Below are 23,887 nucleotides of genomic sequence, written 5' to 3'. Positions count from 1 at the left end.
ATATCATACAACAAACAGACACTTACAAATATCTGGGACACAAGATCAAAATAAGCAGAGACAATTAAACATATGAAATACAGAGGCAAATAAGCCTGAAATGGGCAGCATTTGGCAAATTAAGCCATATTCTAAAAAGTTCAATTCTCATGTGTCTCAAGCGAAAGGTTTATAACCAATGTGTTTTGCCTGTACAAACTTATGGAGCAGAGACCTTAACACTCACGCAAAAGTCTGCAAATAATCTCAGAGTTACACAACGAGCCATGGAACGTGCAATGCTGAACGTGAGCCTTCAAGACCATATAACAAGCCAACAAATCAGGCGCAAAGATCAGGAGTTCAAGACGTCATCGAAAGAACCACGACGCTTAAGTGGAACTGGGCAGAGCTCTTAGCCAGAACACAAGATGGACGGTGGACAAGACGTATTATGGAATGGAGGCTCAGAAACTATAAAAGAAGCCGAGGACAACCACCGACTAGATGGACCGATGATATAAAACGTGTAGCGAAAAACTGGCTACAAGCGGCCCAGTGTGCAGAACACTGGAAAGAACTGAGGGAGGCCTATGTCCAGCAGTGGACACGATTGGCCGATTGATGATAGATATTTAATAGTGCCAAAGAAATCGGAGGCCCGCAAGAACAAAATAAACATACTAAACTGTCGGATAAAATCAAAATATAGCTAGAGCAAAGAATGGAAATTAAATTAAGTAGCAACGTACAGAGAATACAGTTCATAGAACTTTGTAAGACAATCAGGAAAAATATTAAGCACAACAAGCACAAGAAAATACAATAAAAGACTGCCAGAAAATGCAATCGAAAACAAAAAAAAAACTTTAAAAGAAGCAAATCGTTGCTCTAACAAACGAAAGCATCAGAATTACAAACAGAAATAAAATAACACAACTCGTGACTAAATGTTATAGCAAACTATACAATTCCTCTGAAATACTTAAAAAAGCAATTAGTACCTAACCAAGAAGAAGTACCAGAAGGAGGAAGATGTTTTGGAAGAAGTAGAATCGACAATTACAAAAATGAAAAGCGGTAAAGAAGCCGGAATATAGATAGTTTATTGGTAAGAAATTAATACAAAAGTATTTGTTACATAAATAGATGGCATAACAGTGGAACTGCCTAAACAAGCTGGTAAAAAAAAACCTGGAAAATCTTAGCAAGCACATTTACGCACTGCCGTAGATCAAGATGTATGCCAGTCCATTGGAATACAGCAAACATAATTCTCATTTATCAGAAAGGTAGCAAAGAGAATATCAAAAACTACCAACCTCTAACTCTACCACCAATCATATACACAATATTCAAAAATAACATCAACGGATTAACAAATGCATTAGATGCTGCACATTCAAGAGAGCAAGATGGCTTCAGAAGTGGATTCAGTATATGATACAGTGGATCGGGGTGATTCAGTGGATCGGGTTATTATCCACACGCTTTGAGAACTAATGAGAAGTGGCTAAAAAATGTGAAATATCGCTAGCATTAACCTTCATAGATTTCGAGAAGCCTTTCGATTCTATATATCTTAAGGCACTAATAGAAGCTTTGATCAACCAAGGCATTGACAAACCGTACATTGAGATTTTAGCAAATATATGCAGACAAACAAAAGCTAAGATAAAAAGTTATGACAACAATCAAGAATTTCCCACTACCAGAGGCGTCCGACAAGGAGACGTAATATCACCAAAGTCTTCACTGCAACCCTAAAAAATATATTCAGAAAAATAAACTGACAGAACCAACGCCTATCCATTGATGGAGACTACCTCAGACGATGGTCCACTAGAATTACACTGTGGTATACAACAAATTCTAGCAGGGTAGAGGACAGGCTGCTACTAGAGGTCAAGTCCCTGCCGTATGCTAGCTACTTACTTTCTCGTATGTCCCAGCCTTCAGGAGAGACTAGATCCCCAACCTATCTTTCCCTCATTTTTCAAGCTGCGCATATATAAATGATCTCTAAAAAAGCTAAAATTGGCTTTTTATATAAGGTTCTTGAACTCCTAAGTGGAGCATAGAGCTTCAGTAAAACGCGCCATCGGGTTCTATTTTGCGCTAAGGCCTTCACCTCATTCCAAGACTTTACTTGGCCTCTTATCTCGTCCATGATGGATCTTCTCCAAGTTTGTACTGGGCGACCTCTTTTTCTTTTCCCTTGGGGATTCCACTCTAGGGCAGTCTTTGCGATACTGGAACTATTTTTTCGGAGTGTGTCACCGATCCAACCCCACTTTCTGGACTTAATTTCATTTTGTACCCTCTTTTGTGCGGTCAGGTGTAGCAGATCTTGGCTTTTTAAGACATTTTATTTGTTTATTAGCATTTTACGCTTAAAGTAAGCATTTTACGAAAAAATCACAATTATAGCTTTCAGCTTAAAATAATCCAGATTATTTAAAAAAGCGAAATTTGATTCGAAGCGAAAAAATAATTTTTTATAATTTCTTTAAGAATTTTTATAAATAAATAGGTTGCCATGGAAAATTTTTGGTAAACTTTTAAACATAGCATATTGGCATCATAATCTATCGATTAATATCTTGTTTGATCTGGTGGGTATGAAGTCGACTGTTTTCGACAAAAGCCACTCGCCTATTTTTATTTTTAAATTATTCTATGCACATCTGCTTTTATTTATTAGTTTATTTACTGTTATATACGAGTTATTTACTGTTAATGCTATTATATACGAGTTTACGAGTACCACTGATTATTAATTAATTCATGTATATATATATATATATATATATATATATATATATATATATAAATATATATATATATATATATATATATATATATATATATATATATATATATATATATATATATATATATATGCTTATAAGTTAACCTTTACACCCTAAACCGACTGGTCAGTTAATCTTAGTTTGAATTTCGAATCAGTACGAAAACTTGTGCCTAAAATATAGGATAGAATAAAGTGTCTATCCTGTTATCCGTGTCTACTGTCTAAATCGTTATTGTGGCTAGTTCCTCAAAAAAAAAATATCTGTTTTGGCCAAAATTTTTAAAGAAACTGTTATAAAGTGGTGGAACTAGTTCTGTTATGAAGATTGTTATGAAGTTCTATGAGATTGCTAGTGATGCTAGTGATATAGATGCTGTTTCATTAAATTTTAAATCACGAGAGTAATCCAGTTATCGGATAAAAATATCTATGACTGTAAAGATAGTTCAAATGTTGACCACAAATATTCAGAAGATTAAAAAAATATATGTAAGTACGGTTAAAAATATATTTAGATGCTGTCAAACTAAAAGCTACCTTTTCCGTCGTAAAATAAATCATAAGAATAACGAAAATTCCTGTACTAAACGAGAAAATATGAACATGAGGAAAATCATTGATTGTTGCAGACCATAATCCTGATTTTTTTTTCAATATTTTATGTATAGTTGAGGAGGTAAAATGCAAAAAAGCTTAAGTCACAAATATGTAATTTTTCAGGTAGGGTAAAAAACTTGCCGCTTTGCTCTGAAATAAGTTCTAATCAAAGTTATGCAATAGTATTGGTTCCAAACATGAAATTAAAACACTTATTTTATTTAGGGTAGCTAAAAAAATTGATTTTGTTTTGGCAATAAGACCTTTTGCACGAACTCAGTGAAAATAAGTCGTTTTGCATGTAAAATGTTATGGACATACGATGATTTGTATGTAAATAAAGTAAAAAAGCAAAGCAATAAATAATAATAAAGATCTTACCTAAGTGACAAATATTGTCATAATAGGTAGTTAATGCAACAAACAGTTTTATTAAATATGGAAGTCACAGCGCTCATCGTCGAGAGAGTTACTCATTACTTCCTGCTCCTCACCAGCAGCTGCTGCAGTGGATTCATCAAAAATGAAACTCTTGTACCAACCAAGGCGTGGGCAAGAAAAACATTTTTTTTTTCAAAAGTTTGTAAATATATTTGTCTTTTCTTTGGTTAACACATGAGAAAGTATGAGTTCTTCCGGTTTCACTTGTTTAAGATATTTTTTCCCTTTCTTTCTCAAAGATATAAAATACTCTTTTCCTTCATACTTGTAGTTTTTCAAACCTCTTATCAACACAATATTTTTATAAGACTTTCCTTTTTCCTTTTTTCGGAGGTGTTCAATTTCTTCTTGTGTCCGGTAGCATATTTCAATGCTCTTCAGTTTACTAATTGATTCGATGTTCTTATAGTATTCACTTAGCTTCTTAGTATCAAGAAGTGCTAAATCTTCTCCTAGTGCGCTTATCTTGCCTATACTACTGTAGATGTCATGGTATTCCTGTTAAATTAAAATTATGGGTTTTTTCCGCAACTGCTTTTTTGCTATTCTGAAAACACGGTCGGCGGGTAAAAAACTATGTTCGCGTACAGCGAAATACAATAAAATCCTTTGGATTGATGTTTTGTGTGTTTCCAAAAAATAAATCAGTATTCTCAGAACAATATTATTTTTATTTTAAGAAACATAACCATCGCTAAACAACCTTAGTACAGAACAGCTCTAAAAATCAGCTTCTATCAAATAGTTAAAGAGAGCCGAGGATATTTCCATACTGCCTTTTCCTGCCTGCTTCTCTGTCCAAGTGTAGAACACGTACTTTTGAGTTTTTAGATCAGTAATACAAAAGGCATAAAACCAAAGTTGTCTCGCGTAATAAACTTCTTGAATTGGACTTTTCGGTTTTGGCTGAATTTTTTGAAGTTCAAAGTAAATATTAACAGAATGAGAAACATCCATTTCCCTGTACTCATAAAACGTCTTTGTTCTTCTTGAATGAATCCGCTTTTCAACCATTAGCCTGCGCCTTTTTAGCTGACTGTGCTGACGCACTTTTAATTTATTCTTTGAAAAGGCAGCACGTACTGTAATTATTGGAGGCAGGTGACTTAAAACCTATGTTAATATTTTACTTAGTTTACTAATACTCAACTCACTACTCAGATATAATCTTAGTCACCTCCTCTTTACCTTTCAACAGCAAACCCAAAATGCACTTATTTGGCTGTATTTATTGCAGTTTCTTTAATACTAATAATAGTACGAAAAAGCTTTAAATATACAAAAGTTTTAGCACCAAAGATAGTTGAAAAAAAGTATTGTATTGAGTACTTTCGCTAAAGTCCAGGTTTTTTCTTTTTGTTTTTGTTTACCGACCTAGGCCTATTTCTTTTGATTGTGTTGTATTGATCAGACTGCCAATTATATTGTTTTGTCTTTTCGTGTCTGGAACTTTATAAAGCTTTTCTTTGAAAGCGCTGATGTAAATAGGCCTTATTTTTACGCACGTGAAACGTTTATTGTTGTGCTTAAACGGTACAAAAACTAGGGCTCTTTTAGAAGCTACATACTTGGTAATTTGTTCACTTCTCCTTTTTCCTCCTGTAACTCTTATCTTTCTAGTCCCTTTATTTCCTTCACCAATATTTACGCTTCCATCTGCCCCATCTATTATTCTTTAAATAATAAAGTATTTACTAATTGCTTGTAAATACTTACAATAAACCCTCACATAACCTCAAATTTGTAAGTCTCACTGGGACAGCTGAATGGCAGTTGAGAGTTTCGATTGGTTGGTTGGAAATAAGCTGGTTAGCATGGACCAGTATAAAGGAAATAAGTTGTTTTGCATGTAAAGGTAGGTTTTAACATGCGTTTACCATAGGTAATATTTTTTTTGCATGAATCAGATAAAATAAACCACTTTGGCTACAATAGAACAATGCATTGGCACATCTAATTCAACTTTGATTTTTGTGTGACTTAAGGCTAGTTGCATGTTACCTCCTCAGTTTTTTTTTAATTCAACAGTTATCTAGTATTCATAAAAAATAGACAATGACAGTCATTCAAAATGTTTCAATTTTTTTACCCAATGCCAACAATAAATATTTTATTTTCCACTTTTAGAATGGTGAATAATGTTATTTTTTTTTTAATATTAATATCTTACACTAAAATGACAAAATATATACGTATTATATACTGTCATCTGTAACACGAGATCTTTTCATTTATTTAAGGGTTAAAGCTGGGAAAGTAGCTAAACTTGCTTAAAAATTAACCTCCAATTTCTCTTTTATACTTTCTTCTGAAATAATATGAAATAATTCTCCTAAATCGCATAGGAAACATAGTCGACCAGAACCCTTTTACCATAACAGGTAGGTTTCAGACCAGGTAAATCATGCATCGGCCAATTTCTCAATCTCACAAAGTATATAGAAGAGGGGTACGAAAATAAACAAATAACAGGGCTTGAATTGGTCGATGTGAGCTTCGCCTACGACACAGTGAATCACAGAAGATCGTTGATAAAACTCTATGATGTGATCAAAGATTACCACCTGAAAAGAACTGTTAAGTCCTTTTTACAAAGCAGGCGAATTTGTGTCACTCTAGAGCAAAAGCAGCGCCGACGGAGGAGACAGAATAATGGAATCCCATAGGGAAGCTTCTTTGCTCCCATTTTCTTCAATACATACACGAACGACCAAACAACATTAAAGTATACGGCATACTTTATGCCGACGACCTGGCTCTTACAGCGCAGGAAAAACGAATTGAAGAAGTATAAATCAAACTAGAGCAGGCCTTCGAAACCATGCTGAACTACTACCAAAAAAATTTACTTGAACCCGGCTAAGACGCAAGTAAGTTCTTTCCATTTCCACACCCGCCAAACAAAAAGTAGGCCCAAAGCCCAATGGGATAGTGTCATTCTTGAATACACGGAGTAACCAATCTACTTGGGTGTGACTCTAGACAGGCCGCTGACATATAGACGCCAATGTGAGGAAACACGACATAAAGACAGCCAATAAACTTTTGAAGCTATTATTCAGAGACAAAAATGCCACCCAACCTCTAAAAATCATACGAACAAGCTAAATTTTTCTGAGAATATTAATTTTGGGACCCAAAAAAAAGACGCAAAAAAGGTTATTACTTTTACACCCGCGCTTCCCCCTAAAACCCCCCACGTAGGGGGCTAAAAAAGCCAAAAAAACGATTTTTCAAGAATCTGAACGCCGTAAAAAAAATGTTTCAAATAAAAAAAGTAGTTGAGATAATTTTAAACAAAAATGTTTATTATCACTTTTTGTGATTAATGAACCGTTGCGATCGTCGATTTTGAATGTCAGTCACGTGCGCGAAATTAAAGTTCAATAAAACTTGTATCAGCTCGACGGTAAAAATTCGATATCTTTTAATTAATCATTAATTTAAGTGTCCTATCGACAAAAATCAAGATGCGCTTTAAAGGTAAAGAGTGCAGCTTTCGTATGCAGTTTTTGTATTTTGCCGCGACTAGACTCAGTTTTTATAAAGGTGTTAAATAAATAATCGTGTAAAAGCAGTTGTAAGATACCTGTATCAACGAATGTCACCGAAAAATTCTTAGTTCTCTGGTCTATTGGTATAAACCTGGACTTAAAGATATTAGATGATCTAATATGGTTACCAAAACATATATCAATGTATAAAAGGAAGCTAATTTAGTGAAAGACATAGGTTGGTGCAACATTCTGCAGAGTTTTAGACTGAAATATTTACACTGATAGCCTGCTTCGATAAAATCATGCCAGCCATAATGTGATATAAGAATCTAATTAACCAATAAAAATTGGTAAAAAAAACTGCAATAATCCCCTAACAAACTGATAAAAGATAATAACGTGCCTTTAACGTGAGTGCCGAATATGATGGAGTACAAGAGAACGAACTGGTAGACGTATAAAGTAAGGCTCCAGAATATTATTCAAAGGTACTTACTATTCTGCGGTATTACGAAGGATGCTGCTAAACTGTGATTCAAAGTACCATGAGAAAAGTAAATAGGCAAATTCATATAAAGGAAACCATCAACAACATTGATAGTCGGCTTTCGTGTTGTCTAAATTATTTCAGCAGACGAGAGCTGAAGACAATCACAGAAATGGTAACTGGTCACACAAATAGTAAACTCTATAATAGAGGTAGAGTAAATGATCCGTATTGCTATGAAAGGAAGTGCAAAATGAAAAAAGAAAGAGGAAACTGCCATACATGTAAATGTCAAATATTTAGTGATGAAACAAATATACAAACCGAGTCAGAATACATTGTTATCACTACATGCTCGCTTTTATCAAGTGCACAGGATTTCTTGTGGAGTTTAATGTAAGGTTAAGCTTCGGTAAATCACCTCCCAATCAAGTTCCAGCGCTAAGCAGTATTTGCCTGATTTTAGATAAGGAAGAAAAAATTAAAACAATTAAATTAATTATTAAATGTTAAATGAATGTTAGTTAAATTAATAAACACAATGTAGATAGTAACAAATAAAACAGTGAAAACAAAAAATTAAAAAAACTAAAAGCAAAAAGCCATAAATAGGTCATTTTCTACAAAAAAAAATATTAAAAAAAAAGTAAAAATTTGTATGTTATACTAAATCGTAATAAAATAAATTTGGGAAATATCAAAATGTATAAAGGTTGTATCATTTTTAATTGTTGATAAAAATATGTAAAAATTTTTAAATAAACCAAATACGCTATAACTCCTTTTATTTTATCCTCAATAAACAAACGCCGCTTACAATAAAATAACTTAACGTATACTGTATGCACCAATAGGTTTATATAAGAAAAAACTGGACAAAAAGAATACGGGTACGGGATCGGAGAAGAAATGGTAAAATTACATTTTTTAGAATCCTTAATCAACACCTTTGTTAAATTTATATCATTATATGAATCCCAAATTTGTCGAATGCGATCTTTGAGGCCGGTAACTTAACCCTTCACAACTAGTATCGTTAGATGAGCACATTTGACATTTACAGTCAGTGGCGTCTAGATATTCGTAATAGTTAGTACCTTCCTTGACGCCTTCTTCGCAGTATCTTAGGGTCACAAACATTTTGGTACGGCCGAAGTGGACACAGACGGGATGGTTGGATTTCTTAAATGGAAATCTCCAATCTGAGATCTGAAACAAACAGAAAACTGTTTTCAAATTATAAAGACCAATGATAAAATATTTTAATTTATTAAGCTAACTTAAGGTTAATAGAACTGTATTAGCAGTACAAGCGAACGGTTATTTAAATATTGTGATCTTGTGTTGCAGCATTTTTAAATTCTTTGGTATATATTGAAATCACCCTGTATATATTAAAACACCGAAGAATATTTTCAATGTATTTCTGTTTCCTATCGTATATGCTAAAATACCTAAATGTTATTTCAATCCTTTTTGCACCGCCGAGGTCGATAAAAGACACATTTTAAAGTTTGTTTATATATCACAGATGGATATTTCCTCGGTATTCTTCGATCGTTTGCTACTTAATATTGAACCTAAAATAAACATCCACTTAGATCGCTAAGAAGGTTTTACGTGGGAGAGAATTACGTCACTCTCGCTGAAGCCGCTGTTAGGGGCAGTTAGCTTTAGAATTGGTCCAATTTTTTTTTTCAAATTTTTAATGTTTTGTGTTTTCTCGTCTTATGTTGTGGAAAATATGTAGTGAGCAGTTAATAGTTACAGTGAGGTTTGGGAGAATCTTTGAAAATAGAACACGTTGTGGGTGTCGACGTCCAGAAGCCGGCAAATTTGTTGAAAATAGTGAATTATACTTAATGTAATGTGTCAGTTTTAAAAGAGTAATCACTGTTTCTATGTTTCTAAGAATCTAAGAGATTTGTGTCGTCTACAACAACTTTGAAGGATAACAACATGTAGTCACTGGGTCTAGTTGTAGCTATTCCAGCTTTTAAAGGTACAGAGTTTCAAAGTTTGTGTCCAGTGAACAACTTCCAGCCTCAATTTGTTTGTCCTAAAAAGCCGTTTCAGAATATTTCCGCAGTTTGGAGATGAATTTGTTCGTGTGACAGAGAGTGTAAGTCCAGTTTCTAACCCCAGAAATTTTAAAGAAATTTTAGTGAAATCCAGGTAACTGTTTTTTTATTAAACTTTTAAAGTAAAAATAGACATTTTCTATTAATAATTGCTTTCATAACAGTTTAAGAAATTGTAATAATTAAAATTGTAGATCTTAGGGCGTGGCTTAGCTGTCATATTAATTGTTCTTAGTTTTAAAATTTAATATTGACATCTGACAGCTAGTTTTATTTTTTTGACATTTGGTAAATACCTAATCATAACAGATCCTTTTTTGCTTTGTTTTTTGTTTAGAAAAAGGTTAACCTTTATGTATAATCCCATTTAAAAAGATATTTTTCATTTGTAATAATTTATTTTTGCTACAAATTATCGCTCAGTAACAATTATAAGTTCTTGTAGCATCTCAAACTTCTAGAGTTTGTAAACGGATAGGACATAGTAAGTTTGTTTTTGATATTTTGTATTTTATTGTTATTATTTATATTTGTAACTGTTTGTGGTGAGACAACAATAAATATTAAATTTTTCCCTAAACAATTTTGTTTATTTCTCTTAATTAACTCTCTAGCCCCCTATTTGTGTTTTTAGGAAGGAAGAGCCCTTTCTTTCATCCAACAGGAATATTTTTCAAAGCGGCGTCCTTATTTTAAATAGCTCGAGAACCTTCTTGTGTTTTGTTTGTCCAGGAGACTCATGTAAGTACTCTTTTGCTTTACTCTTTGTAGTTACTTTAATCCAACCCCCTTGCCATTCACTTATCCACGACTCAGCTCTCAAATAAAACCTGAGTCAAATTCGCCAAATTTTCAGTTTATTTTGCTTGCCCTATCTCTAGCCCCAATAATTTCTGTCCCCAATTTTCAACCCCATATAATAATACCCCATATAGTAGGCAAAATAATCGTTACAGTGTTGATTTGTTTACCTAATTGCAAAGTTCTTGTGTTATATTAAATTATTGTTAATATTGCTAATACATAAGTACATATAACAGCACAACTTCAAACAAATAATATGGAAGTAAGCACGGGAGAGAAGGAAGTAGCGACAGACAAACCGACGATATGGACTCAGTGGAAAACAGATATGTAAATAATTTAATCATCATCATTATTATTTACGCACTCTTTATGCTTTTTCGATTCATTTGGTTTTACAATTGGTTGTGTGACTTAATGTCTTCTACAATATTTCTCCATTCTTTCCTGTTTTTGCCTATGATTTTCCATTCTTTAACTCTGATCTTTCCAAGGTCCGCAATTATTTGGTTCTTCCATCTCGTTTCCGCTCTTCCTCGTGATTTGTCTGATACTAGTATCCATTTGGTGATTTTCTTAATAACTGCTTCTAGATTTCTCCTTTCTAGATATCTCATCCATCTGAGTTTTTGTGTTTTGATAAATCAAACGATGTCTTCTCCTTTCAAAAGTTCTCTTACATCGTAGTTCATTAGTTTGTTAAATTCAGTATTACCTAAGTTTAGTGAGCCTAAGAAAAAACAACAGATCCTTAAGATCGTCACCAAAGATTGATGGCTCTAAGAGACCGCTTCTCCACTAATAAATCTACCAGTCTAATTAATGGTTTTCAAAAAGATAGAAGATCAATTGGGATGCGAACAATACATTGTCTAATTCGCAGTTTTGGCTTTTTTTTACTTTGGCCACACTTAGTGCTACCTCTTACTTCTGAACATCGACGTAATTGTCTTGTATGTTGCAGAAAACTGAGGACTCAAATCAGGTTCAGGAACGCTCAACTATAAGTAAATGCCAAGAAGTGCAAGCTCTTCCAAGAAAAAGTTAGTTTCCTTGGAAAAGTAATTTTATACTTAGGAGTTGCAGCAGATCTGTAAAAAATAAAAGAGTACAAGAATGGTCCACATCAAGAAACAAACACGATGTAAAAAGCTTTCTTTGCCGTTAAAGTTACTATCGTTGTTTCGTGAAAGATTTTGGAAAAATTATCCACACCTCTCCATAACCGGAGTGAAAGGAAGCTGTTATTTGACTGCACACGTTACTGCCAGCTTGCCTTTACTACACTTAACCATAAATTGACAACGGCTCCAATCCTAGCATATCCAAAAGAACAAAGTCTCTATGTGCTTGATACGGATGCTTCTTAAAATGGCATCGGAGCGGTGCTTTTCCAAGTGTACGAGGGTGAGGAACACATCATAGGATACTTCAGTATAACTCTGGAAAAAGCAGAAAGAAACTACTGTATCGCCAGAAAGGAGGTATTGATGGTCGTCAAAGCAATAGAACATTAGCATTCGTTTTTCTTTGGCAGAAGATTTTTGATAAAAACCGACCATTTCGCTGTGCAATGGCTTCTTTATTTTAAGACACCTAAAGGAAATGCCAACGACCTCTCGAGAAGACACTATCAATTCTGTGAGTGCCAAGAAGATCGGGAGAGTCAGATTCTACAGTTGAAAACCATAGAGAACGAAAGTGACGATGAAGGTCTAGCCTCCATCCGCCATCCATCCGCCATCCTCCATCTAGCTCCAGGCTAAACCGAAGAAAGATCCAGATTAAAAATGAAATGTCAGGAGATTGCCAAATATGGGCAAGCAGTGAAGGTCTATTGATTTTAGTGGGACTCCTTGTGTCTTCGAAATGACGTCATCACTCATAAATGGCAGAGACCAGATGGAACAAGAACAGTGCCCCAAGTTGTTCTTCCCAGGTCATATGTTAAGGACGTGCTTCCAGAACTTCATTAACACTGTTCAGAGTTCGTGAGAGGTATTATTGGGTTAATTCTCGGCAAGATGTGAAAGAATGGTTCAAACGATGTGACTTGTGTGTATCCAAAAAGGGAATCAAAACGAGATTTAGGGGAAACTCCAACAATACATCACCGAGACTCCATTAGAACGAGTTGCTGTTGACATTATGGGACCATCTCCAGTAACAACATCAGGAAACAAATACTTGATGGTTGCTATGGACTATTTTTTCAAATGGCCAGAAGTAGTTGCACTACCCAACCAAGAAGCAATTACAGTTGGTATGGTCCCGACATGGGCTTACACTTCTGCTTAATTCTGACATCTCTTCATCCCTAGTCCGACGGCACGGTAGAAAGCCATAACCGGACCATCAACAACTACCTGTCCATGTGTATACATGAAAATCAGAGAGACTAAGACAAACTGATGTCTCTGTTTCTGCCAGTCTACCGAAGCTCCCAACATGAAGTAACTGGTTACACTCCAGCAATTTTAATGACTGGTCCAGAGACGAAGCTTACCATTGATCTTCTATATGGCAATCTTCCAAAGGGAGAGGCGGACCAAGAAACGCTTCCCGAGGATGTCAGTGGCCTAAAGGATCGACTGGTTAAAGTCCACGATCAGAAATCCACTTTTGTTAGTTTCAAGGTAGGTGATACAGTTTGTCTCTACCAACCAACTAGAAAAAAAGGCTAAACCCCAAGTTTCAGCGGCCATAGGGGAGACCGTACCTGGTTACTAATAAGATAACTAACCTTATATTTAGGGTCAACTTACGCCACGAATTAAGCCAAAGGTCGTCCACCTGGCGAGGCTGTGTCCCTATGAAAGGCAGAATCCACCGGCCTGGTCCGCTTAAGTACTTTTCGTGGCGAACAGCCTGAACGAAGAGGGTGATATTATGAGCCACAATATTTTAATTGTGGCCCTGGCGTAACAGTAATTTTAAAAGTCGAATTAACCACTTTGTCACCAATGTTGTTGAACTCTTTATCTGTAATTGTCTGGAATCTCGTATAAAAGTGCTGATTCATCATTCATACTTTCGCTAGCATTCTAGAATAGATATTTGTGTATATAAACTGCTCAGCTCCTTTGAATAGACAGTAATTAGACAGGTGTTATTGTAGGTGATACCCATATTATTTTCGGCGATAAATATTAGCGTATTTATAATTATCAATGAGATATTTGTTATTTACTGAGTTTATTTTGTAGTTGAGTGAATTAAATTAGATTAGTTGAAAATTAGTTAGAAAATTATATTTTTCGTCTATAGTCTTGCTAACACGCCTAATTTTAAGGGGGTTTTCAATATCTATTTTTTTAAGAATATTCTAAATGGCAAATATAAATAGTTTTCGAGCTGTATTTTCTAGTGCTCCACTATTTGGATTGTAGAGGAAATAATTATTATTTTCATTGGTAGTTGGAAATAATGGATAAATCGTGTATCGTGTATTTATTGGGAATTGTTTTGGTAAGGGATATATAATAAAATATTTTATTGCTCTTTTAGTTATATAATGTTATATTTGATACAAACATAATAATTAAGCTTAACGCTAAGTTTGGAATACAAAAATGTTTTTTACTGTTTTAAGAGATGTAGTTAAATATCTATGATGCAACATTTTGGTAAACGAAATCATTCATCAAAATGAGCTTAAACTCAAATAAAATTAGTATGTTTGAATATGTATTTACAATACCTTTCAAAAGAGGTATCACTTGCTATAAGGTCCTACTTAAAATTATCTGTCACAGTGGTGCTGTAACGTCATCTGTCACTATTACGTCATTTGTTATGACTAGTTAAGAAGCCTACGTCTGTTTATTAGAGAGTTATCAAGTAAAATTTTATCCTTCCGTTATTTTGACACGTAAACGCTATTTTTTATGGCATAATTTTTAACGGATATGGAATTTTAGAGTTACCAAATGGTCGAATTGGTGCTTCACGTTAATGGTTGGCAGCTGTCAGTCAAATGTCGTATGTGACAGCAAAATAATTAATGTTTTTTTTTTGTTTTTGTTTTTTGTTTTATCTTTTCTTTCACCCAAGATGTATATTTAAGACTTAATACTAAGACTAATAAGTTATAGAAGACTTAATACTAAATCATATTTTAAATGATAACATACAAAATATACATTCTGTGTTCAATTTTATAGGTTAGAGCCTAAGCAAGCCAAACAGTATTTTCGGTTTGAAAAACAGGACAATCGAAGGCTTGCACAATTATTAGGGATACAAAATACAATCGAAAGAAACTACAACTTTAAATAACTAACATATTGCATAATGAAGGACTCGACGGACTGTACATTTTATTGCGTCGTCTAGCATACCCTAATAGACTTATTGATTTAAAAACCGCACTTGCTTTTTTGTCTTTTTACTATTTCCGTGTTCATAATTGATAAATTAGAAGAGATAATTAAACAACAAAGCTAAACAGGAGAATAGGACTGGCATGGGCGGCGTACGGAAAACTGAGAGAAGTCTTTAGATCAGATATTCCCATGTGCTTGAAAAGGAAGGACTTTGATCAATGTGTACTCCCAGTTTGAACGTATGGAGCAGAAACATTGACCCTTACCAGAAAAGTAATGGAAAGGGCAATGCTGAATATATCCCTCAGAGACAGAGTATCAAATACAATAATTAGGAGAAAAATTGGTGTTACTGACGCAGTTCAAAGGATTACAACATTGAAATGGAACTGGGCGGGGCATTTTGCCAGATTAAAAGATGGAAGGTGGACGAAGAAAATTCTGGAATGGAGACCTAGACACGATGCTTATCGTAATCGAGGAGGTTCTCCAACAAGGTAGTTAGATGACATCAAGCGCATTCAGCACAACTGGATTCAGGGTGCTCAAGATAGAATGCATTGGAATTATTTACGGGAGGCCTATGTCCAGCAGTGGACTCAAAACGGCTGATGATGATGAATTGATAATTGAAATATAATAAAATGTTTTATTTGTCCCGCACATGCTTAACCACAGTATATTAAGCAATATAATGTAGCTTAACCAAGAAAACACAAAAGGCTTGTTAATTAATGCACATAAATAAAATAACAGAACAGGAACTTCAATGTCCCAGTCCCGAGTCTTGACGAATTGGTGCGATTCGCTGCTAACGTTACCGTATATCAAACCCGCTATACGACGTACGGTAACGGAGCCCGTAAACGTTAAAATCATTTACGTTATTCAATTTTCATACTGCGCATGCTCCATTGCTAAAATAACGTTACCGTATTTTCACTCTCTCACTTGATAACTCTCTAATACTTCCCTCCAAATTTCACTATTATAAGTATAATTGTTCAAAAGTTACGAGGGGGAGGAGAACGCGGACTTTTGACTAGCACTGTATATTTAAACTCAAATAATCAAAACCAACTACTTTAATAAATTATATTTACATCAATCGCGGTCAGAATTTTAATTACATTATTTTAATCCATACTTTTTTACTTAATGAAAAAGATATTAAAATATTAATGTAACAAATACCTTGTACAAGTTGGTTTTTATAAAATGTTAGGTCTGTTATATTGTATATAAAATATCAGGTGGGTAGCTTTATGATCTTATATATTCGTAATGTTAAAGATGCTTTTTATTTTTTACCTCTCTAACCGCAAGCTGTTCTTTTAATAAGTATAATTAGGCTTGCTAATTAATGAACTAACCTTTATACCGTAGAATGGGGATACATTGATCATTTTTAAATTTCAATGTTAAACAAAACTTTTATCTAAGAGTTAAAATCAGTAATAATCGGGTTTCATTTATCAAGACACACAATAAATATTAACACTAAATGTTTGATACTTTTCAAGAAAAAAAATTTAAAGGACCTGATCAAAGATATACTGCAGATGGGGATATTTTGATCACACATGTAATTTTAGTTTAATATGAAAGTATCCCCAATGTTATTCACTTTGAAAACATATTTTGACAAATCTTATTTTATTATGACTTTTTAGGGTAAAAAAAAATTATGAAACTTACAGAAAATAATGTATTTGATGATAATGAAATGAAACTGCACTTCAACAACTTAAAAACTACGAATTTTACAGAAAAATAAGGTATGTTAACGTGTTTCAAATTAAACTAAACTTCAACTACTATAATGTCTTTTTTAAAAATGCATTTGGTGCTTCCATCTAAACACTCTATAGATGCCGGATTTGGTAAAAATTCAACTATATCCTCCTTACTAATTTGGGATATGTCGGCATCAATCATCTTAAATTCTGTCTTGCTGGGTTTTATGGATTTATAGCCTATGACTATTACTTCCGGCTCTACCTCCAAAATTTTATAGACATAGATATAGGTTTTTTTTCCTCTCTGAGATAAGAATTTTGCTAAAATATATCTACCTGCTTGAAACTTATCTACTTCAGACTGCACTTCGTAGTTTTCTTCATTTTCTAACAAGTCTGATTCATTTTCGGACTCGGATTCATCTGACTGTGATATGTGGCTTTTTTTATCTGAACTATCTTCTGATTGCTGCTCAATTATTGCTGTTGACACACTAGCTCCGGGAGCTACGTCCAGTTTCTTTTTTCTTGTTTTTGGTCTCTCTGGTCCTCCAAATCTTTGCTCCTTTAGAAGTGCAGTTAATGCATTTTCAACGGCGTCCGTGGGATCTTGTGGAGCGTCATCTGTTGGCAATTTCTTATAAACTTCACCCGGGCAAAACGGATAAATACCAGTAGAACGAAAGGAGCTAATTAAGTTTCGCTTTACTGCTGACGCAATTTTATCCGTTTGTTGGGATGGACCACCTTTCGAAACTCGAGGAGTGACTTCGTCAAAAGTTTTTAATGTTTTCCTTAAAACAGATGAAAACATATCCTTTGGAACTGTACTTAGTCGCAAATTTTGTAATTTCCAATCCGTTAACGTCGTCCTCCAAGCCTGTTTCATTGGCCTGAAAAAGCCCACGTCCAGTGGTTGGCACAAATGGGTAGAATTTGGAACTAAGCATATGAAGTCAATTTCATGTTCAGCACACATCTTAAGAACTTCAACATCCATGTGTGACGACAAATTATCTCCTATCAAAGCTTTTCTTCCTTCTAAACATCGTGCATGGGGTAAAAAGCAAGTTGTGAACCAGTCTCTAAAAGTTACGCCATCTATCCATCCACTTTAAGTAAGATTATACCTCGTCCCTTGGTTGCAGCATGGTTTATCGCAGCAAGGTAAACCACGCGGTCCATTTTCCTTTCACGTATCATACAGGTGAATACTTTTATAAATGACGTAGGGAGGGAGAAGACTTCCGTCTGCAGCAGCACATACCATAATAGTGGTACAACTTTTGGAGTGATTCATCACTTTTTCGGGGTACTTAATGCCTCTTTTGTATATGCAACGTTTTTTCCCTGGATCGTCTGAAAAATTAGATTCGTCATAGTTGAAAATGTTGGAACTGGGCAAATCTTTAATTACTGGCTCCAAGATATTATAAAACTCTTCTAGTGTAACTTTTGAAACAGCAGCTCTAGCACGTTTAATATTTGTTGCTAGTCGTTGCCCAAACGAATCCTTATGCCTATTAAGTAGGCTGTATGCCCAGTCAATACCAGGCAGATTATTTTGAAATATAGCCACGTTTTTTCCTTGTTGATCCAAATACCATTTTGCCATCATTCGTAGGTCCTGAATAGATAAAGGAAAGCCCCAGTCAGCACATTTAGCGGCTGCTTTTAAAATTGCTACCTCCTCTTCTTTGGTGAAAATAGTAGGACGTCCGGGGGTGCCAATATGTTTTCCTTTATATCTGTTATACAGGGTACCAAAGGGAATTTTATATTGTCTTGATGCTTCTCTAATAGATAGTGTACCTTTAACTACCCGTTTAATGGCTCTTTCTAAATTTGCTGGAGTGTAATCAGCGTAACTTCTGCTGTCAAGTAATCTTTTATGCTTACGGGGCATTTTCCTGCAAGAAAGAATACGTTTAAATAATATTTATTTGATTAATATTTTCATCTGTTCGAAAAAACGATTATACGGATCGTCTGGGGTAACATTGATCACACGATCAATGTTGCCCATTGTATTGATCAATGTTTCCCCCAGTAATTTCACGCCGTACTCTTAATCACTCCGATAACCTGCTTACGTTATTTTCAGTGAGATTCATGATCAAAGTACTTCTAATCACTACATGAAAGAATACGTTGTATAAACAATATACTTACCGTGATATGTACGAAGTTTTTCACTTAACAAAATTGATGTTAAACTCAATACTCCAAAAAAATGCTTGTACTTCTAGCACACGCGTGTGTATCGGTATCGAATGGTCATAAATACTAAATAACAGTAACATTGCTGCCGACTAGGCAAAATTCGGTTATCGGCAGTGGCTAAGCGCACACGCCTGAGGCATATAATTAATTTTTAAAGTTTTGATCAAAATAACCCCCGAGTTCAAAGTATCCCCAATCTACGGTACCTGATAACGGCACAAACTAACTCATCTTAATTATGTATTTCACCTAACTACAAATACGTTCTCGTTATGTGTTTACCAATAAAATTATACTTAATTACATAAATATCATAAATATGCATATTAGGTCATTAAAAATGCACATTCTCTTATTAATTTTGTTGATACTCTCTTTTCAGTTCCTGTTTCCTTGGTTAAGACTGCTGATTGTTTCATTGTAGGATTAAGTTTTTTTATCTTATATTTTAGTTTCCCTTTGCTTAATTCTGCCATCGTTACCTTTTTCAGTAATATTTTTTTCCGGAAAACATCGACCAACGCAACAGTATGATTTACACCTTATCCTGTTAACGTAGACGATGAAATTCACCAAACTATTCTTTTCATTTTGCTATAGTTTAGTATGTACATTATTTAAAAAAAAGCCATTGTATTTTCTGGTTAATCAAACGCCGAAGATGGATTTTTGCTTGGTGTCTGAACGTGTGAAGGTATGTTGAGAATCGTTATTTAAGTTTTAAAGTGAATATTTAGATTGTAAATTTACTAAATTTTGGACATTTAAACATAAAGGTGTAATGTATTGGAAACTGCTGTTAACTCTTGTCTACAAGTAAGCGTAAAGGTATTATTTAAAATCTGACTATAATTGTTGCATTGAACTGTTTATTTTGTTTATCCTGAGCACTCCTCCAGCACTGATAAACCAAAATTAAATAAGAAGAAACCTAGGATGCAGTCCACAAACGAAACTATTCTATCAGACAACACAATGACACTTATACAAAATCTGTGTAACACAAATTCGAATGACTATACGTTAACAGCAAATGAAAGTAAAACAAAATATATGGAGTGCACAAAATCGAATGAACATGAGAATCTGAAGGTAGACAACCATACCTACAAATATGCCTCCACTTTTCCCTACCTAGGCTCAATAATAAATGACAACAACAACATCAGTCAAGAAATACAAGCACGGATTCTTAGCAGTAATAACTGCTTTTATGCATACAAAGACTTAATGAAAAGTAAGTTACTGAATCGTGAGTCTAAGCTGAGAATCTACAAAACAGTAATTAGACCAGTGGTCACATATGGATGTGAAACGTGGACCCTCTCAACCACTGATGAAAATCAACTGAGAATATTTGAGCGCAAAATACTAAGGAAGATATTTGGACCAACCCAATGCAGCGATAGTTCGTGGAGAATTAAAATGAACCACGAGCTGGATGAACTAATGCAGAGCGCAGATATTGTCAGATTTGTAAAATCACAAAGACTAAACTGGCTTGGTCACCTAGAAAGAATGCCAGATAATCGAGCTGTAAAAGTAGTTCAGAGATGGAAGCCCCAAGGAAACAGAACAAGAGGAAGGCCCCGTAAAAGATGGATAGACGACGTAGAGAGGGATCTTAAAACCATGAACATCAGGCAGTGGCGAAGGAAAGTATCCGACAGGGCAGAATGGAAGAACATTGTTAAGCAGGCCAAGACTCACAAAGGGTTGTAGCGCCATTAGAAGAAGAAGAAGATACGTTAACAGCTGCTCAGATTATTGCATTCCTCAAGAACTCATTTGGCAACGGCAACCCAATAATGGAAGCTCTGCAAATTATTACAAATATACAGGTCCTGTTAGATAATATGTATAAGATATATCCTTCCTTAACAGAAAGATTTGTTAAGGGTAGAGTTATTAGAACAACGAAAAAATTCAAGAAATATTTAATCACAGATAATAGCAACGCTAAGGTATCACAATCATCCACTGACGCCGATTATTTCTCAGATACATCACAAAAGTCCCAAAAATCTACCTTTTAATTACTTAGTTACTTTTCAAATTAATACAATGGAATTGTGACGAATTCTATCCGAGATATGAAAGAATCCAACAGTTGATCGCAGAAACAGAGGCAGATTTTATATGTTTACAAGAGACAAACTATAAAGATACCAAAATTGGACAACTTAAAAATTACGAAGGTTACCATTGTTTAAGAAAGAACTACCTGAGAGCCAGTGGCGGTACCTCAATTTTTGTTTCCAGAGATCTGTTTTCTACACATCCACTACTGGCATTGAAGCACCAGCTCCATCTGGTGCCACAGCAAAATTACGGTATGCAGAATTTACGTACTTAAATTAATTAAAGTAGTAATTAAAAACTTTTAAAAGAGGAACTGCTTGATCTAATTCATCAACTCCCCATTCCTTATCTTCTTGTGGGTGACTTCAATGCACATAATATTATATCGGGTTCTGATAAAACATTTGGAAGGGGAAAAGTCATTGAAAATGTAATAAATTGTTTTAACACTTGCTTATTAAATACTGGATCAAGTACATACTTCAATATATTGGCTTCTGCTCGTATCTTGAAAAAAAAACTTTCACTTCTGACTCTTTCTGATGACGTAGACGAATCTCTGAACCTTTTTATCCACTGGATTATCTCTGCAGTGGAACTACATATTGGCAAAACTTCTACAACCTATACACGGAAAAAAGTACCATGGTGGAATAAGGATTGTGAATATGCGGTTCGTTAATGCAAAAAAGCATAAAACAGATACCGAAGAACTCGAAATAACGAAGATTTTATGCAATTTAAAAAACTAAAGGTCAGAGCAAAACACGTGCTAAAAGAAAACAAGAAAATTTCATGGGGGGAATATACTTCGCCACTAAAATCCAACACACCTTCTGCCTAAGTATGGACGAAAATACGACAAATGCAGGGTCGTAAGACAAGTTTTGGTATTGTTACGATAAATATCCTGGCCTAAAAATAACTGTAAATATATGATGACTAATTCTAATATGTTGTAGATTGTACCAGATGATTCTACCAGCTGACAGAGAGAAAACCGGTCAGACGATGACCTTCTAGTATAAATCAGAGAATTCTAGGCCAGTTGTGGTTTCATATATAATAATGGATTTTTCATTGAAGGAGTCAGTTAAGATCTAAAGACCGCGCCCGCGATTTTTAATTGTCACGTTCGCTTTTAAATAAATTATGTATTTTTAGTGATTAATAAACTTAAAAATAAATATAAATTATCGTGCTTTTTAATAAATTAAAGTAGGAACAATATAACAATTAATAAATTCACAACAGTATTCAAATGTAAAACTGTATTTGTAACCATTATATTGTATTATACTGTCATCGTGTCAATGACCTCGTCGCCGAGACACGTTAATTCAAATAAAAAAAACGCCGAAGAAGTTATTTTAATAAATATTTTGATAAAATTCTAAAATTTGTCCAAAATGATTTTTCCTTGTGGGGATATATCAAGATTAAAGAATTATGTTTATGCTTAAAATTTAAAAGAATTCAAACTGAAGGTAAAACTCAAAGATGTAAGAAATAATGAAAATACTAACAAAATAGACTACAAGCCCATGGGGCTTGTAGTGGAAATTGTCCGTACATTAGGCCTAATAGGGATACCTCATACGTGGTCGAGAAATAGGTAGATAATAAACTAATAACATAGGAATGTTAGCAAAATAATAAATTATATGAATAAAAAAATATATAGTAGAAAATTAACCTTAATGATTCGTTTTTATCGTATTCTTACGAGCATTCAAGAACCAGGTCAACTTCGGAGGGCTGTAAGTCCCAGAGAAATTAATGAAATAAACAAATTTGTAGTAAAAATTATTCGTTAAAAACTCTCTATAATATTGCTCTATTATATATTTTTTTGTAAAATGACCAGAAAAAAAAGTTATAAGGCCCAAAAGGAAATTTGTTCAAACATTTTTCGTCCGGCATTCTTCTGATTTGTTTAAAATCGACATTTTTAAATATAAATCCGTAAAGAAGCTGAATCAGAAAAATTTTTCTTAGGGGAGCGGCCTCACAACCTGAACTATAATACTTTTAAAGCCATGTAGAACCAGTTTTTATACTTCATCTTGTTTTTATTGATAAGTGATGTCAATATTAACAAAATATATCAATGCCGTACAGAAATGTTTCATCGTAATATCCCACTTATTAGAGGGAAATTAATTTTCCTCTCATAAACACATGTACCGTGAAAAATGTACGGCATGTCGAAAAATATTATTATAATATGCAACTTAATTGAAATTTTGGGGTTCTTGGGGGTTAGTGATGCGTCTCAAACAGCCTCTCCTACTCAAATGTCAACCTCACCTTCACGTTCGTGAACCCTGTTATCACAAACGAGGCTCTGACGACGGAGTATCAGCGGTATAACTGCAACACCCGGAATTAAGGAAATCTAATTCCATTAAGAATGAGTGATGCCGACCCATCTTTTCCGAGGGGTGTTGGCTGAACTGAGTAGGCCGCTAACCTCGGTTACAATGGTGGACACGATACATTCTTATACCCCACCAACCCGTCTGGCCAGCGTGGTAGGTTATGGCCAAAACCTCCAAAACCAAACATGTCGATTGCAACAGAAACACGGAAGGTACCCCAGGTGGGTAGGAATTCTATTCCACAGTCCCACACCGTAACAATGGTCTGCCCCGAGGATTCTGGGGGGGGGGGGAAGTCTAAATTGAAAAAGAAGAAAAACAAACAACTCCATATAGCAACATACAACATCCGCTCCATGGCAAAAAAAGAAAAACTCTACGAACTAGAAGAGGAATTGGGGAACTTGAATTGGGACATAATGGGACTGTCAGAAGT

General features: G+C 34.5%; 1 protein-coding gene across 1 annotated transcript in view; it reads right to left on the bottom strand.

The window, feature by feature from the left end:
- Positions 1–6,866: 6,866 nt before the first annotated feature.
- The window catches only part of Gpb5 (Glycoprotein hormone beta 5), a 64,426-nt gene continuing 47,405 nt past the window's right edge, over positions 6,867–23,887 (bottom strand). The window contains exon 3 of the mRNA XM_072532754.1: positions 6,867–9,025. Coding sequence (XP_072388855.1) covers positions 8,783–9,025 — 243 coding nt within the window. The 3' untranslated portion in view covers positions 6,867–8,782. The remainder of the gene's footprint in view (positions 9,026–23,887) is intronic.

Source organism: Diabrotica undecimpunctata, chromosome 5 (assembly GCF_040954645.1).
Source record: "Diabrotica undecimpunctata isolate CICGRU chromosome 5, icDiaUnde3, whole genome shotgun sequence".
Classification (NCBI taxonomy): Eukaryota; Metazoa; Arthropoda; class Insecta; order Coleoptera; family Chrysomelidae; genus Diabrotica; species Diabrotica undecimpunctata.
The sequence above is the reverse complement of the archived record's forward strand: the minus strand, read 5'-3'. Positions and strand labels throughout refer to the sequence as shown.